General features: G+C 37.0%; 1 protein-coding gene across 1 annotated transcript in view; it reads right to left on the reverse strand.

Annotated features, from left to right (window-relative positions):
• Nucleotides 1–18318, reverse strand: part of LOC149074201 (uncharacterized) — a 124175-nt gene that overhangs the window by 26172 nt on the left and 79685 nt on the right. The window contains exon 6 of the mRNA XM_089247352.1: nt 1902–2155. Coding sequence (XP_089103478.1) covers nt 1902–2155 — 254 coding nt within the window. The remainder of the gene's footprint in view (nt 1–1901; nt 2156–18318) is intronic.

An 18318-nucleotide genomic window follows, 5' to 3' on the forward strand; every position in this document is an offset into this window, starting at 1 on the left:
GCAAGCATAACACTTGAATTTCTTGTTTTTAGTCTCCTTCTGAGCAGCAGCAGCAGCTTTGTCATATTTACCAAAAGCTTTGCCAGGTTTTGCAACGAATGCAACATTCCTGTTTTCAGCAGGCTTTGCCTCTTCCAGCTGTTGTTCATGCACACGTAACCTTTCTGTAAGAAAGTTTGGGGTTTACTTTGTTTCTTATAACTAGGAAAGAACGCATGCCGAGGATGCATGAACAAAATTTTTATGCATCCTTTTCCAAAATTCCAGGTGTATCCTATATATACCAGAGATGCCATTGACACATTATAATGCGTCAATGACATCTCTGGTATATATATATATATGTGTTGAAAGGCTCCGCACATAGACAGCGGCAGCAATCAACTAAATGCTCGTGAATGACATAGGCCACCAGATGGCCACATGCATATAGAAATGCTGTGGGGCAGTGATGAATTTTCTTCCTTGTAATCTACACACACCTCCACAAATAACCAGTCTTTCAATGAATCTTGTATTAACAAGTGGAGAGGACATTTCTATATAAAATTTCTATAACATGGACTTCTGCATGAACTTGGACACTTCCGCTTCATTGCAGAATTCTCTTTGCTTCACGATTTTCTTAAATCCTTTTATATGTTGTGCTGGCAGAAAAGCTTGCTACTTAGTTATATATAAGGGGTTATTTTTTTAAGAATCTAGCTGCAAAAAAAATTGACTATCACACAGGTGCAACTCATTTTTTAGACTCAGACACTGGTTATGGAGCTGTTATCTCATGTACAAGATAACTTATGGAGAGAGAATGTCTAATCACAAAACATTATTTATTGCTTACAAAAGTTGAAGCAACATAATTAGTTGAAATAATTAAAATGAAATGACAGAGAAATTTTCTATTCCACTAAAATCATTATCTATAATTGAAAAAAGTGAGGAGATAGGGTAGAAGCCAGAAATTTCTCTGAGGGGCACAATGGTGTTATGAGGCGGGGAAATCAAAAACTGACTGCACAATAAAGTTAACCATATAATTCTATATACATCAGCCATTTTAAAATATTTCTGGGGAGGGACCTAAGAGGTCTACTCTGTCCAAGCCCTGATGAAAAATATTTTTGGGCAGAAACCAGCATTCATAATGATGTGAATTCATTAATGGAACATAAAAAGGAAAAAATCTGGTGGAAAAGAGGAATTGCGCAGATTCACGCCCCCCAAGTCCCACTTTTTTTTACAATTGGCTATATATAATAACCTCAATTTTTAAACATTCCTCCTTCAAATAAATTCAATGTCATCATCTACTAGGAATGGAAATCTGGGTTAACAGCACCCTCAGAAATCTTTAAAAAATATGTTAAAAATTTTAAGGCACTGTAGCCCAGGTAGATAAGATACTAATCTACCATGTAATAAAGAATGTTCAGAGGTGTCAAGTTTGATAACCAGTCATGGTCAGAATTTTTCCTGACATCGGTTTTCAACAGAAATGGCAACAAGATAGCCACAGAACACATTACTGCAGGAAGTCCTTCACTAAGGAGTTAGCACACTAATTGCAGTGTTATTTAATATAGGTACACTATTTATTAACAAATATGAGAAGTTACATATGAGTGGATGGACACAAGCATAGCAGTATTGCAATGGAATAACAACTAAAGTCTTTACAACATTTAGTATGTCTCCTCTGTCAAACTGAGCCTTGTGTGTAGAAAATTACCCTGGTGCAATGAAAATGATCAATTTCAATAATTTTGAAGCATCAGTGAATCATGTGCAGTTTTTAATACTTAAAACTAATTTTTAAAAACTCAATTAACTTAAATTGTTCTGAAAAAAAGAAATGTTCAATGCAGGAAGGAGAATCAATGCATGTTCTTATATTTAATTACCTCATAAATATTCTGATAAAGGCAGCTATCTTGAACAGCTAAATCAAGATCAATACCCACAGAGTCAAGTATATTGAGTGGATTATCACAGTCTGAGCACACACATATTGATCTTCCTACATTACATTTCTGTGCAGCTTTAACACAAGAACAGCGTTGTGATCTACAACTGATGCGACATGAACACACTTGAACTGTATGTTTACTGCAGCCATCATGTATCTCTGGAGGTTTACGAACACCAGGTTTTGCATCTGTGGAAATTGAAAATTTTGATTTGAAAATCTATTTATATTACACATGTTTTTAAATTTACTTTTATACCATTTTTTGAAGAAATATTATTGATAAAACAAAGGGAAAAAACACTCCAATCAATAAAAGAGTATTTTCTCATAAAAACCAAATTTTTTCTGTTTTTTCCAACTGTAGGATTTTGAATAAGCTGAGAGAATTTTCCATCCCTTTCTCATAGCAGTTAAATTATTTTAGTTCATAAAACAAAAACAACTGAAAAAATAGCTAAATAAAAAATTATTTTGTAGAAACAATTGGTAAAAAACTCATAATTTCAATAAAATTTATTCTATAAAATTTCATTCCACGAATTTCTGGTTGGAATCATGATTTCAATCAAAATTTCAGCTGAAAACTTTTTCATCAGATTAATCTTTCAAATTTAACATATATAATGACTGGAAGGATATGCAAAATCTCATAAAGGAATATAACATACATAATAAACATACGTCATGGAATTAGATATACCACAAAAATAAAAATTTAAAACAAATAAAATGTAGAAATTAAGGGAAAAATGCTATGAACACTGCACATGAATTGACGTTCACCAAAATTTATAACCCTTTTTGTATGCTGCATCTATTAATGGCAATTGATCTGACAAGTAACTAACAAATTTATAAATAGGACATTTTTCAAATTAAACTAAATATTGTCTTAGGAATTCAGCAGGGTTGTAAATAGGCTGAGACAACCAGGGCCACGAGCCAAATGGGGCCTCACAATGAAAGTACATTTATTTTGCATAATTTGTTCTTTTTTTATGGGGGGCCACAACCCAGTACGCTATGGCTCTGGAATTCAGTCAGCATAACCATTATTGCAGTACCAATATTTTTGAAAAATTATAGGTGCAAATAATAAACTGTTGACACATTGTATCCATGTGCTTAATGTGGTTTAAAGATTAGAATAAACTTAATATTCACATGAGAGCAACAAATATACTATTTCATGAGAAAAATAAAACACTTTTGCAATGTGATTACAACCCCTTAGCTGTTCTATATTTTTGTTACACTCAAAGGGATAAGCCGGGCATTAAGCCGGTGAATCAAGAATTAGAAAGGTAAAAGTAAGTACTAATACGTAAGTCCAAAGAAAACGAGTTGCAACAATTTCATCAGATAAGGAGAATAAGTTCCAACTAGCACGGTAGACCTTGTGTTTTCTTAATTTTTTAGTACACAATATGTGTATGGTATATTTACCATAATATAAATATTTAATTATGGTGTTAATTTAACATTTCTTTTTTTTTTCACAGTTGATACATTCAATGAATAAGATAGAAAATACAGTGTGTATGGTCACCCTGAGAGAATTGGCAATATCCGATATTGTAAATCCTCGCCAAAAGAAACGAAATGTGAATGTCTGAAAATAAAAATTAGCCTTCAAATGTTAAAAATGGAGGGGCACCAAATTTACTAAAATGCTTAGGGCCTTCAAAGATCTTAATCCGGCCCTGCATTTCAGCATGCAGCTGCTGAAAGTGCTACAAAATATGATGTCTTAGTTTGATAGATATTGTCTCCCTAGAAGTAATGTTGTGTTCGAACGTTTCAAGTTCTCATGTTCTCAGAAAGAGAACCAAGGTATAGATGTATACCTTACCAAACTGAAAACTTTGGCGGCCTCACGTGACTTTGGAGAGCAAGAAAACAGCTTACAAATACAACGTCACAACAGGCAAAATGCCCAACGAGGTGGCTGATGTATTTGAGATAAGAATCATGGATGCCCAAGACAATCCTATCTGCAAGAAAGACTACTTCAAGAACCTGATCTCACAGTAAGCAAAGCAGTTGATAGCATACGTACTTGTAAGATTAGCTGACAACAGCTGGAGAAAATCCATGAGCCTCACTTGGGTCCCAAAGTCGATGCTATAAAGTTCAGAGTTAAAACTATATTCATGCCCGAAAAAGACAAGTCTTGCATTTAATAAGTTATGCAATCTGTGCAAAGAGAAAAATAACTTTGAGGTAATGTGCAATGAAAATTGTTTTCCTAAGCCACAATCCACTAGTAATTGTAGACGGGTTGATGAGGTCCTCCACAGAGACAGCCACCTTCCATACAATGAATGGCTCAAAGCCAAGGCTGTAGCGAGAGGGGGGGCAGGGCCGTATTTATGTTTTTGACACCTGTGGGCTAAACAAATTTTGCCGTTCCTCCCATTTCAGTTTAACGTTTTTTAACCCCCCACCCCTCCTATGCCATTACTAATAAATCATAAACAAAAGACAAAAAGCGAGTACTGTATATTGTTGCAACTAAATTTTACTTTTCTGTCCTGTATTCGTATCCTATTCCAATCCATAATGATTGACATATAATGGGGAGTGCTCAACTTCTGTCCATAAGACAAGTGTGGCCCGCCAAGGGGTTCCTGAACAGAGTTATCAATTCACACAACGCGATAGCTACACCAGTTTATTGCTTACTAGTGGAAGACCATATCACCGCCTATCTGGCCCACAAACTTGAAAGGTTTGTGCACCCCTGCTATATAACAAGGGCCATGACCTCTGCACAGCCCCAGAAGAGCTAACATAAAAGGTTTTGAGGGCATTAAATGGAAAAATTTCCTGGAAGTTTTATTTATACAATTGTAAATAGCTCTACTGAAAATTAGATCATAAATGATTTTTACTATTCTTTTCACCATTAACATCAAATGCATTCTCTTAGCACGTATCGATATTAAAATATGCATATATAAAAATTAGGTAGCCAATGGAGGGTGAGTCTCCCCCACGTTTACCAAAATACTGATATACTCATACATGGAATAACATGATTAAGAGTTTACTGTAGAGTTTGGTACCTTCTGAAACACTAGGTTAGCGCCCTTTGCCTTTTTCTTAGTCCTGATTCATAGAAAAATATTACATGTCATAAAATATATATAACTTATATACATTTACATTTTTTTTTTCATGATTAAGATGAGGCAAAAAATTATCAAGTGTTTTATAGAGCCAATAGGACTCGCAGTATTTATATTACAAATTACCATAGGCAAAAACTTATATAGGGTCCATAGGTCAGAAGCCTCCCCTCCTCCCCCCAATATAGATTGCAGAGAAAACACGATTAAATTGTTGTCCCTGTGTTAATACCAGGATGTGAGTCAACTTAATGTAGCTTTGCACTCAAAATACAACTAAAATGCAATAAATATTCCTTTTCCACTTTAAGTTCTTAAATAAGCTCTAGCTAAAACTTTTTTCAATTTATCGATTTATCATATAAAAAATATACATATTATATATGCCTTATTGAATACAAGTATTACAAATTATCTAAGATTGAATTGTGGTCATCGTTCATAAATTATCATTAAAGAAAACTCTTACAAAATACAAAATGAGTAGCTATATTTGATATTTGCTTACTTTGTTTTTGTCAGGAAAGTGTATAATGAAAAGGAGCTTTTTTTAGTTTTTCTTGTTGGTAATCCTGCATTTATACCCAAATGTAGTTTTATAATACTGTATACAATTCCTAAAAATGTGGTTTCTGCAACTCCACATTTGTTCCTTTTTATTTTTAGGAAAACATCACATGAGAGCTGTCCTTATAAGACTATTAAACGGAATCACATGACCCAGTGGCGTAGCCAGGTTTTTGTCAGTGGGAGAGCGAAATATAATAAGGCACCTTATTCTGTTCCTCATTCAGGCGTAATTAAAAAAATTAAGTATACAAAGAAACTTGTTAAAATTTCAATAAAAACTTAATTTGTTTACATTTTGTTTTCGTGTTTATTTTTCACACAACTTTTTTAACTGAAAATAAAAATGTAAATAATAGAGTTTAGTGTAAACTATATACAAGATATGTGAAACGAAAAACCCTAAAAAAATTGAACTTGTTACGACAGTGAAAAAAAAACATATTTATGGGTTTATAGAACTATGTAATATTGTTTTAATCATGGTATGTTTATGCAACAGTTTTGCACTCATAAGTGAAGCTGAAAAAGTTCGATCATAACTTATATGTTCCACTTCCTCTGAGTTTTGACTCGAATTTTTGCAAGAGCAAAATTCATAATCAGAACTTTTTCCGCCTTTTTTCATCTTTGAAAAGTGCTCAATTACTTTTTGAATATTGCTTAATCAAGCTCATTGGCTAATTTCCTTTCTATCGACAATGAAGCCAATCCCACTAATCGTTCTTCTTTCATGGTCGGTCTTAAATAAGATTTTATAATTTTTAACCTGCTGAATGATCTTTCTGCAGAAGAACTGCTGATTGGCAAAGTTAGATAAAGTCTGCACAATCTTTCCTTATTTGGAAAAATTGCGTTGATTCCATGTGTAATCATGAATTTTAACATTGTGCTGATATTCAAAGCTTTTATGTCGTTTGATATATCTTTGCAAAGGTTTATACATGAAAGAAATTCCTTCACCAGTTCATCTTTATCTAAGACATTGTTGTATTCTTTAGCCAAAACAGCAATTTTTTCTTGCGTGTCGTCTTCAAAAAGTGAATCGAATCCAAGGAGACAAAGTTGCACTGTTTCTTCGAACTACCTGAATCTTTCTGTTAAGATGTTAATGATGGAATCTAGTGAGACTAGATGTTTTCATGATGAAGTTTCTCTGACTATTCGACACAACTTCATTTTGGTGATCTCATCATGGAAAAGTTTTTTTTAGCATCCTGTATTTTTTTTACTCGACAGGAATACCCATGGGCGGCGATACGGGCCCCCCCCCCCAGCGTCAAAGGTGGAGTCGACTGATCTAATGTATATATGAGCTGACATCATCATCGTGCCCCCCCCCCCAGATTTCCAAGTCAATATCCACCTATGGGAATACCAAACTTTTCCTGAACCGTTGGCTTTAAAGACAACTATCAATTAGAAAAAATGTTTTAAATGGAAACAATTTTTAATATAAAAAAGTTACAAAATTTAAATTTTATATGGTTCTGCAGTTTTCTAATTTATTAGAAAGTTGTTGCCCTGTCGCGTTACCGGGTCGTCTCAACCAATACGAATGGGTGAGGGGAATGTCCCAGTGTCAATTAGGAGCATCAACCGATCCAATATGAGTATGTGCTGACATCACTGTGGTATTTATGCCCCCAGCCATGGCCGCAACTAGGGGGGGAGCAGGCGGATCATGTGCGCCGGACAAGAGGCTCAAATTTCCCTCTAACACGTCCTTGAACATTACAGATGGCCACCAAAATGTGTGCTTGGCCCAGGTGACCAAGAATCTAGTTACGGTCCTGCTCCCAGCCTATCGAAAGGCTTTATGCTTATAGTTTTGATGAGTTAAATAATGATACTATGAAGACCAGGAAAAAATATTGTTGTAGAGGGATTATCGTTATATAGAGGGGTGATATTATCATCGCATGTCATCAAATTTATAGTTTTTCTCATCTTTTCTAAATCACCATTGTTAGTATCACTAGAAAATACTTTTATGTATTCGCTGCAAAAAAATTGTAATTGATCAATAAAATTCAATTAGATGCATTGCTCCCATAAAATTGTTTACCACATTTCACTGTCGCGACATACACAGAAAGTAGCAATACCAATTACTGCTTCAGCGCTTTCGGTAATCCTGTGGTGCAAAATACCTGTGTATATAAGACACAGTATAATAACTATATCAATAAGACGCATTCAGAAGAACAAAAATGAGTGGTGGAGTTAAAATCAAATTCAAAACTATTTTGGGCAAATTATTACAAAATATCGTTGTAGTGGTTTTGAAAGATATTAAGAAATATCGTTATAGAGAGATTTATCGTAGTAAAATATATCATTGTATCGAGAGGAGTTTAGCATTAGACTACAGGCAATTCCAAACATGATCTGAAAAAAAATTGTACATGGATTTATCGAGTATTGTTGTAGCGAGGTTTCACTGTACTAGTTTTCAAGAAAGAAGGTTGGCATCCAGAATAAATAATCTGCGCAAGTCATAAATAATTACAGAATATACAGAAGTGCTGAAAAATCACATCCGCATAAAAATACACTAGCATACTAAACGAAAATGATTCAAATTTAAAGATTTATTTGAAGAAATAATTTCAGAACTGAAGAAATTTTTGAACTAATGAAAGAAATAATTTCCTGAATTCAAGATAAACATTCAGAATCTATCTTAATTGTGAATAAGGCTTTTGTTTGCCTTTTTTTCACCCAGGACACCAGGCCAGGGCCACCTGAAGATACTTGGTCAGCTGAGCGAGCACACATTTTGGTGCCACAGTGTGTAAGGAACACTTGCAGGATGGATTCGACCCCAGAGGAATCAAACCCGCTTGCTCCACCCTAGTTTCACCCCCTGGGCGCTCCAGTTAAGACGTCTCTATCAACCTACAACTTAAGAAGTCCTCGCTTAAGGCATTTTTCCATTAAGTAGTCTTATTCTCAGAATCCCAGTGTTTTTTCCCCTATATCAAGACATCCTTCGTTTAAGAATTTTTTCTGCTAAATAAGTTTATTTAAGAATGCATTCTTCACACTCATCATAATGAGAATTGATGAATTCAATGTTGAAGGTATGATTGAGGTATAAATTCATGCACCCCAGAGTCTCCTAAGGCTATGTTTTGATGCAATACATTAGGTAACTTTATGCTACTGTTTGCGGAAGAAACCAGGGCTGAACGAATCTATTGTCTGACAATCTTGGGGCATGTAAAAATTTTAAATACCCGACTACAAGTGAATACAGACTCCTCAAACGAGGGGGGGGGGGCATTGCGAATCACCGAAGTAGTGTGCATAGTGAATGGGAGAGGGTGTCGAAGTTCTATCTCCACCCTGCCAGCTGTCAATAAATTTTTTTTTTACTGAACAGGGAGGGGGTGATCGTCTCTATTCTCCCCTTTCTCTGCCTACACATGTATCCAGTGCTAGTACATAAAATATGGATTCGAGCATGTAAATTTTTGGAGATTTGTCTAGTCCTGGAGCAACTAGTTCCTGGTGTTATTTCAACTACCATTTTCAGATACCCGATGGCAGTAATGTTTTGTGCCAGAGTATGATAATCGGTGATATATTTGCAGCTAGTTTTCTTTCTAATGCATACATATATAGATTTTGCAAAATCACTGCTCCTGGTATACAGTATTAACACGACATCGCTTTGAAGATCTCAAAAAGTATACAGTAGACTCACTAATTCGGCGCATATAAGATTAGGGTTATGGTGAAGTACTGAAATCACCGGATTACCGGAATGTAGTTGAAAAAAAAATTGAATGTGCTGCAAATTTCTGTGCATAGATATGAAAAAGGCGTAACTTCCGCATGGGGGATGGATTTGCCCCCGGGCAATGGTGTGGCAAGGGGGGCTTGGGGATCTGGTTCCCCCCCCCCCCGAAATGTGAGAAAATAACCAAAAAAAGATGGCCAAATCTATTGTTCTATCACTTTGGTCCCTCCGAAATGAAAGTGGTCCCCCCCAACGAAATTTCTGGCTACGTCCCTGCCCCCGGGTATCATAATTTTGGGAGTCCGGAAGTTGAAACATATATTCATTGGCTAATGAAACATCTTTAACCTAAGCTGCAAGAGCCCCATGATTTCTGCTTTCTCCATGGTTCCTCATATCAAAGTCGGGCCCTAGAGAGGCTGTAACAGGTTTTCCACTAACAGACACTTAGGAAGTCAGCCCTAAAATGTCACATTACTGGTCGCGCCAGACTAGTGCATGGCCGGTTTATGGAGGCAACTGTATTATTTAATACTGTATAAACAAATATTAATAGCAGTAGTTTATATTGTATGAACACATAGAAAAATATGTATTCAAAAATGTACTGTACTCACCAATCAAATATTAAGGAAAAGAAAAAAATCTAGAAAAAATATTGACCACTTGATGAAAAAATAATTTATAGTATTCCACTTAGGGTATAAAGATATCAGTATTGAAGTGGTAGAAAAGAAATGATACTATAAAACGAACACAAGCTTCTGGAAGTTATAAGCTTTGCGACAACCGCAGTCCATGTAAACTGAAGAGCCAAAAAAACTGGTACAGGCATGCGTATGCAAATAAAGAGATATGGAACCAATCAGAGTACGGCGCTGCAGTCGGCAATGCCTATATAACACAACAAGTGTCTGGAATAGTTGTTAGATCGGTTACTGCTGCTACAATGGCAGGTTATTGAGATTTAAGTGAGTTTGAACGGGGTGTTATAGTCAGCGCACGAGAGATGGGACATAGCATCTCCGAGGTAGCGATGAAATTTGGATTTTCACGTACGACCATTTCACGAGTGTACTGTGAATATTGGGAATCCAGTAAAAAATTAAATCTACGACATTGCTGCGGCCGGAAAAAGATCATGCAAGAACGGGACCAACGAGAATCATTAAACGTGATGGACGTGCAACCCTTCCGCAAATTGCTGCAGATTTCAATGCTGGGCCATCAACAAGTGTCAGCGTGCGAACCATTCAACGAAACATCATCGATATGGGCTTTTGGAGCCGAAGGCCCACTCGTGTACCCTTGATGACTGCACGACACAAAGCTTTACGCCTCGCCTGGGCCCGACAACACTGACATTGGACTGTTGAGGACTGGAAACACGTTGCCTGGTCTGACGAGTCTCGGTTTCAATTGCTTTGAGCTGATGGACGTGTACGGGTATGGAGACAACCTCATGAATCCATGGACCCTACATGTCAACAGGGGACTGTTCAAGCTGGTGGAGGCTCTGTGATGGTATGGGGCGTGTGCAGTTGGCGTAATATGAAACCCCTGATACGTCTAGATACAACTCTGACAGGTGACAGGTACGTAAGCATCCTGTCTGATCACCTGCACCCATTCATGTCCATTGTGCATTCCGACGGACTTGGACAATTTCAGCAGGACAATGCGACACCCCACACGTCCAGAATTGCTACAAAGTGGCTCCAGGAACACTCTTCTGACTTTAGACACTTCCGCTGGCCACCTGAATCCCCAGACATGAACATTATTGAACATATTTGGGATGCCTTGCAACATGCTGTTCAGAAGAGATCTCCACCCCCTCTTACTCCTACGGATTTATGGACAGCCCTGCAGCATTCATGGTGTCAATTACCTCCAGCACTACTTCAGACATTAGTAGAGTCCATGCCACGCCATGTTGCAGCACTTCTGCGGGCTCGCGGGGCCCTACACGATATTAGGGCCACAACAACTTGAGGAACGTCCAGGCCTTGGAGCTGAACAAACCCTGTCGTTGTGTTTGACCTCAGGTGTTTTATCTCAAGAGCAGTGGGTGGAATTCTCCACCCACTGACCCATACATAAGCTGACTTTGACTCATTGCTGGTTTCCAATAGGTCACTGCACATCATCTTATCCTTCCAGTGCATGCCTATGAAAAGCTCTGTTTACTGTACTGCACACCAGTGTTTCTTTAAGGGGGCAATGGAAAAATCCAGAGGCACACAGTGTAACTACAAAAGAAGCCTAAACCCACCCCCTTCTAAGCACGCTTTAACCCTCAGTAAAATCAACATAAAAAAACAGTAAAAAAATCCCGAACTTGTTTTTTGTCATAATTTTTAAAGACTTCGTTAGTCATTTTTAAGAAGATAAGGCGCCAATGTTGGCAGAATTTTGATTGGGGGGGGGAGCACATTCACCCCCCTGCTCCCCCCGGCTACACCACTGATGTGACCCATTCTTACCATGCTTACCATTCTGTACCATGATTTCTTTATATTCCAATTAGGGACTGCAAACATATGTTTTTCTGGATTAACCAGTTTCATCCCATTTCAGTTCCGAAACAAGTTTAAAAATCATATTGCAATCGAATTAATCCATTCGATTTATAGCCATTTAACACTGTTTCTATCCGTATTTACCTCTAGCCTGTTTCTTCAGATGGTTAACCATAGTCCAAAGACTTCCACCAAAGCCCCGACCAGTGCCAATAAGAGAATCTTTGTTGCAGAAAATTCTTTTTATTGTCCTATCTACTCATCCTATAGCAGGAAATCCATTTTTTCATCTTCATATTCAAAAAACCTGCATTGTAGAATGTTCTGTCTTTGGAGCCATTCAAGTATTACATCAACAAATTTTTAGCCACCCTTGTCAGCAAAAGTCAGTGAAACTCTGACCCCTTCCCCTCTTGTCAGCAAAACTTTGTCATCTCTGACCCCCTACCTCCTAACACATATTGGTAGGATCAGAGACGTAGGCAGGCTCCTGTCCCCCCCTTCAGACCAGTGCCATCTTAAGGCATGGCCCGGGGGCCTCACAAAAATGGGATCTGGTTGAGATTTTCGAAAATTTGCCTGGTAGGGCCTCAGAAAAATCATTTGGCCCGGGGGCCCTTGATGCTCTTAAGACGGCCCTGCTCCAGACTGCAAAAAATATTGTTTAAAAATTAAAATTTCGAAAGAAAATACCTTTATATGTTACTATAGTTTCTGCTAGCAATACTATTTGAAGGCTAAGAAAACACTGAAGACTTTTTATTATCTTTTACCTTAATTATCTGACCCTATGTCGGGACTCAGTCATAGTGAGAAGCAGCCTTTACACAGCAAGTTTGCCATATGTATGTCTGAAATCAGGATGATCTTAATCCTTCAATAGACTTTTTCAAGGCATTCAATGAGGACGATGATTAAGTACATGAGAGCACAAAATCTGACATGAGCATCGAGCACTCTGGGTGCTTCATGAAGCACCGTGGTACTCGGGAGCAACAGGTTGAAAATGCCTGCTCTAAAGGATAGCCCTCCAAAGATTATACCACCCAGTGGCGGATCATGATTTTGGGAGGCCCCAGGCGCAACCTAATCTGGAGGCCCCTCTATCAGGGGCGGATTAAAGGTAGGGGCTGTCACCTGTCACCCCCCCCCCCCGAGAGCAGAAAATTAAATGGAAAAAAAAATTTGTTCTACGTTTTTGACTGAATAACAAACCAAGAAAATAAATTTGCTTAAAAAAGGGGGAAAATTCAGAATTTTTTCCAAAAAAAATCAGAACCGTCCTGAAAAATTGAACACATGGTCACAACCACCGCGCCCACCCACAAATTTGCGTTTATCCACCACTGCACCCTTTTGGTCCTAATAAGAACGAGATGGTTCACTAAAATGAACAATATTATGAAAATCATAACTTTTTTTTTATTTTTGCATCACCAAAACCATAAACACAAAAATAAGATAAGGAAATATAATGATATTCTCTGGTACTAGATGAAAAATAATCACACTCCCATTAAAAAAAAAAAAAAAAATCACAGTAAAATTCTGCATCATATTTTTAGTAATCTAAGATGTCCGTCCTGGTGCCTTCAGCCACATGGCAAAAATGGAGATCCGTCATAGTTTTAGTAATTTAATATTACTGATTAATAAAGATTTGATAATATCTCAAATATAATATATTTGATTTGATATAAAGATACTGATAATATTTAATAGAAAAACATTTCTGGAATAGAGGGAAGAAATTATATCAGAGTAAATATAAGAATTATATTTTTAATGGAAGAAATTAGTTCAGAATGAATTAAATTTAATGAAAGAAATTATTACAGAATGAATTAAATTTAATGAAAGAAATTATTTCAGAATGAATAAAATTTAATAAAAAATTATTTCAGAATGAATAAAATTTAATGAAAAATTATTTCAGAATGAATAAAATTTAATGAAAGAAATTATTTCAGAATGAATTAAAATTATTGTCGATGAAAGAAATTATTAAAAAAATTTTTTTTAGAAATTATTATTTTTTATTTGTTTATTCTATTTTATTTTTACTATTATTATATTAATTATTATTATTTTCTCTTTCAGCCACCTCGTTGAGCACTCTGCCTGTTGTGGCCTTTGCCTTTGTATTATTTGTATTCAGAGTGAATAAAAATCTTCTATATTATGCCCCCCCCCGTTTCGTTTAATAACGAAAAATGCCACAGTATAACATTGTGGCCCGCGTACTTTATAAAATGTTTCAATATGGCCTGCTATGCCTCAAAGGTTGAAGACCCCTGCAGTAGACTCTCGCTAATCCGGTACGTATTAGACCACGGTGTACCAGATTTTACCGAAATTGCTGGATTAACTTTGAAGAAACCCATTGAAATAATATATGAAATTTCGTGCAAAGACATAGTCAGGACTTGATCAGCAATTAAGAAATATTAGAACGTGTTAAGGGGTTAGGGCATCAGGAGAAAAGTGACACCACACCACCTAAATATCCTGGACTACTGGACGTGCTGGATTAGAGCACGACTGAATTCTCAAGAGACTACTGTAGTTGAATTGAAATGCTCAAATACAAATTTATCAGATAATTTATATATTTTTAGTTTTGCTTACCGTTCTTTTTGGAGATTCTGCAATCTAAATCCTAAAGGAAATCTTGAGGATCGGCATGAAAATTTTTTTCATTACAATAACACACATTCAATTACATTAACAATAAACACTTTTCGGTCTGACACAAAGATGTTGTCTACCCAAAATTCTTCCAGATTGCTCTGCAACAGCACTAGTTGTTCTGTAACGTACGTCACACATTTCGGCATATTCTGCTTTGGGGGATGTGCCCACTAAAAACTCATGCCCCCTAAAGATGCTATATCACAGAATAAATAATGGGGCATTTATTACATTCATGTGGTGATTGCCCTCTTTGTTATATGGGACAGACGAGGATACCCATAAAAACAAGATTAAATGAACACGCTCGCTGTTGGCAAGAGGGCCATAGATTCAAATTTCAAGAAGCTAGAGTTTTCTCCCAAAGTCAAGTCCATAGTTGATTTAGATTTCTATGAAGGCACATATATTCAGGCCTTCAAAAATACACTAGTAAACGATAATAAATCGACATCCCCAATCACAACACCATGGCTTAAATTCATTTCGAGCAGGAATTCTAAGAAAATTCGAATAGACCAATTGGGTATCACTATTCCACAAGCGTCCAATCAGGACGCTGCATTAGTATCTCACACCAGCTCACAGCTTCATTCTGACCACAACGTTTGAAGTGAACAGACATACTTTTTCCACTGAGCAACTGATTGTTAAGATTTGGTATTCAACCCAAGTGGGAAACTCGGTCAGTGTGACTAGTGGTTAAATATTTTTCCCCCTAAGACGACACCCATTGGTGTTGAAATGCATTAGGATTTTTTGTATTTTTGTGTATTTGCCTTATTCGTTGGTGTCTTCTTAATATTCTTGGGCAAAGTTGATCAACCCTTCCATCTAAACTTCACTTAGTAAATATATGTTATTTTCTCAAGAACTTTATTGACTCTCTTTTTGGGTAGTAAAGACAAGTTTGTAAAAATAGAAAATGTTAGATCTGGCTAGTATTGCAAAATTACCAAGATCTAAAACAGATGCAGTTTGCGTAAAACAAACATTTACTAGCTTTTGTCATCAGAAGCAATATCAAACTAGGAGGTAGTTTATCTTTTTTGGATTGCTGTCGCCATGGATTCAGCTACACGCAATGTTGGTGACATTAAAAATTCTACTGCTTCTTCAGACGTTAACTTAGTGCGATCAAGAGATCGAGAATTACGGGAACGACAGCTGGTTAATTCTAGTAAATGTTCAACTAAAAATAACTTTCGTAAAAATTGCTGTATGCGGTGCGGACCCAACAAACATTTTTCATCTTCGTGTTCGCATATAAAAACTATTTGTCATGCGTGTTCAAAAGTCGGACATCTTGCCCGAATATGTCAATCGTCACAAAAATCAAATGCCAAGTTTAGAGTTAAAAGGGTTGATCCGAAAAATAAAAACGATTCGGTGTTGTTAGTTTCAAAAATCAAACACATACTTTATTCAAACTCTCAAACTTTAACGCTGCTGATTTGCAATTACCGCAAGCTCCGCCATTCGGTATTGCATCTGCTCCAGCTATTTGTCAACGGGAAATGGACAAATAAATACAAGGCTTGCATGGTGTTGCAGCCTATTTAGACGATTTAATTGCGACAGGTAGAAATGACATTGAACATTTGACCAATTTGGCCAATGTTTTGTCTAGATTGGATAGTGTGGATCTAAAATTGCACAAAGCAAAATGTGAATTTTTCAAAGAATCGGTGGTGTATTTGGGTCATCATATTGACAAATTTGGTTTACACCCGGTGAGTAATAAATTTGATGTGATCGAAAAAGCTCCTCCTCTGTCTAATGTTGTGGAGCTATGTTCTTTCTTAGGACTTATAACATATTACGCAAAGTTTCTTTCTCATATGGCAACTCTGTTAGCTCCTCTGTATACTTTGTTACAGAAAAATCAGAAATGGAAATGGTCCGCTGTGGAGGAAAATGCATTTTCCAAAGCTAAAACTGTTTTGAAAACGTCTCCTTTGCTAGTGCATTTCGATAACAACAAAGAGGTTATTTTGTCGTGCGATGCTAGTGCGGTTGGATTGGGTGCGGTCCTTTCTCATCCAACAAATCTAGGAGATCGTCCCATTGCTTTTGCTTCGAGGTCACTCACTAAGGCTGAGAAAAATTATAGCCACTTCGAAAAAGAGGCCTTAGTGTTACTATTTGGTGTGACAAGATTTAGAAATTATCTCTTGGGCAGAAAGTTTACTTTGGTAATGGACAGTCACCCTTTGTTCACATTACTCTCGGAAAAGAAGCCAATTTCCACTGTAGCTGCTGCTAGAATTCAAAGGTAGGCTTTGACATTGTCTGCTTATGCATACAGGATTAAATTCAAGCCGGGCAAGTCAAATGCAAATGCAGACACGTTGAGTAGGTTACCATTACCTGGCTCTTGTTCCGATTCTCCTCAATTGGCAGAACTTGTATGTTTAATGCAAGATCTAGATGACAGCCCGATTTCGGTTCATACATTGAAGCAGTACTTAAGTGCTGACCCTACCTGGTGTACAATGAAGAAGTATATCCAAGAAGGTTGGCCTACAGAAGTAGCCGATGACATACAACCATATTGGTTACACAGAGATGAACTTTCAGTTGAACAAGGTGTTATTTTGCAAGGTGTTAGAGTGTACATTTCTGAGAAATTTCGTGGATATGTCTTGTTAGAATTACAGGATGGTCATCAGGGAATTACAGCCGTGAAAGCATTGGCAAGAGGTATAGTTTGGTGGCCTGGTATTGATGCAGATATCACACGTATGGCAAAATCCTGTTTCCCTTGTCAAGAAAATGCACCACATCCTCCTTCAAATAGAGTTTCTTGGCCATTGTCTCCAGAGCCATGGCATCATATTCATGTTGACCACGCTGGTCCAATAAACGGTCATACTTTATTTAGCGATCGATTCTTATACAGAATGGCTAGAAGTTATACCAGTCACTTCTACAACTTCATCTTGTACAATACAAGCTCTCCGAGAAATTTTTGCAAGATTTGGTGTGCCGAAATTGTTAGTAAGTGATAACGGAACTTCATTTTCCAGTCGCGAGTTTCAAGAATTTTTTGCACAAAAATGGTGGTGTTCACCTTCAAACCACACTATATCATCCCCAAAGCAACAGAATTGCGGAAAGAGCCGTTAGAACAGTTAAGTCGGGACTGTGTAAATTCAAGACTTTATCTTTTCCTACACGTTTTACAGTGGTTCCTGATTAACTATAGGAAAACTCCTTCAGCTGTTACCGGATTGTCTCCAGTCAGACTAATGTTCGGTCATGAGATCAGAACATGTGTGGATTTGCTGAGGCCGGATACCTTTTGGTAATCCTTTCCAGGGTCGGTTCCGAATGCCGAATATAGAGTTTAAGACGACATATGGTTTCGGAATTATGCCGAAGAACCCAAGTGGGTTCCTGGCACAGTGAAAACCCGTATTGGTACTACTATGATGGATTGTCGAAATTTTTCTGGAGTTACCAGAAGACATGTTGACCAAGTTCGGCTTAGACATACTGTAGGGTTCGTTTTCAATGACTGATTGCCACAATTATTAAGCACTCTCTGCCACTTTTATATATAAAACTTGGTTTAATCATACTTTTTCACAATAAACATTATACTAACACGTCCTCCTCGCTGTAAGCGAGGATTTGAAATTACCTCCTGAGTCCACAGGAGCCCCTCTCTAACTACTTAAAACACAT

The sequence above is a fragment of the Pholcus phalangioides genome, unplaced genomic scaffold (genome assembly GCF_987345545.1).
Source record: "Pholcus phalangioides strain wild (caught in Gottingen) unplaced genomic scaffold, Ppha-v1.0 ptg000017l_1, whole genome shotgun sequence".
NCBI classification, from domain to species: domain Eukaryota; kingdom Metazoa; phylum Arthropoda; class Arachnida; order Araneae; family Pholcidae; genus Pholcus; species Pholcus phalangioides.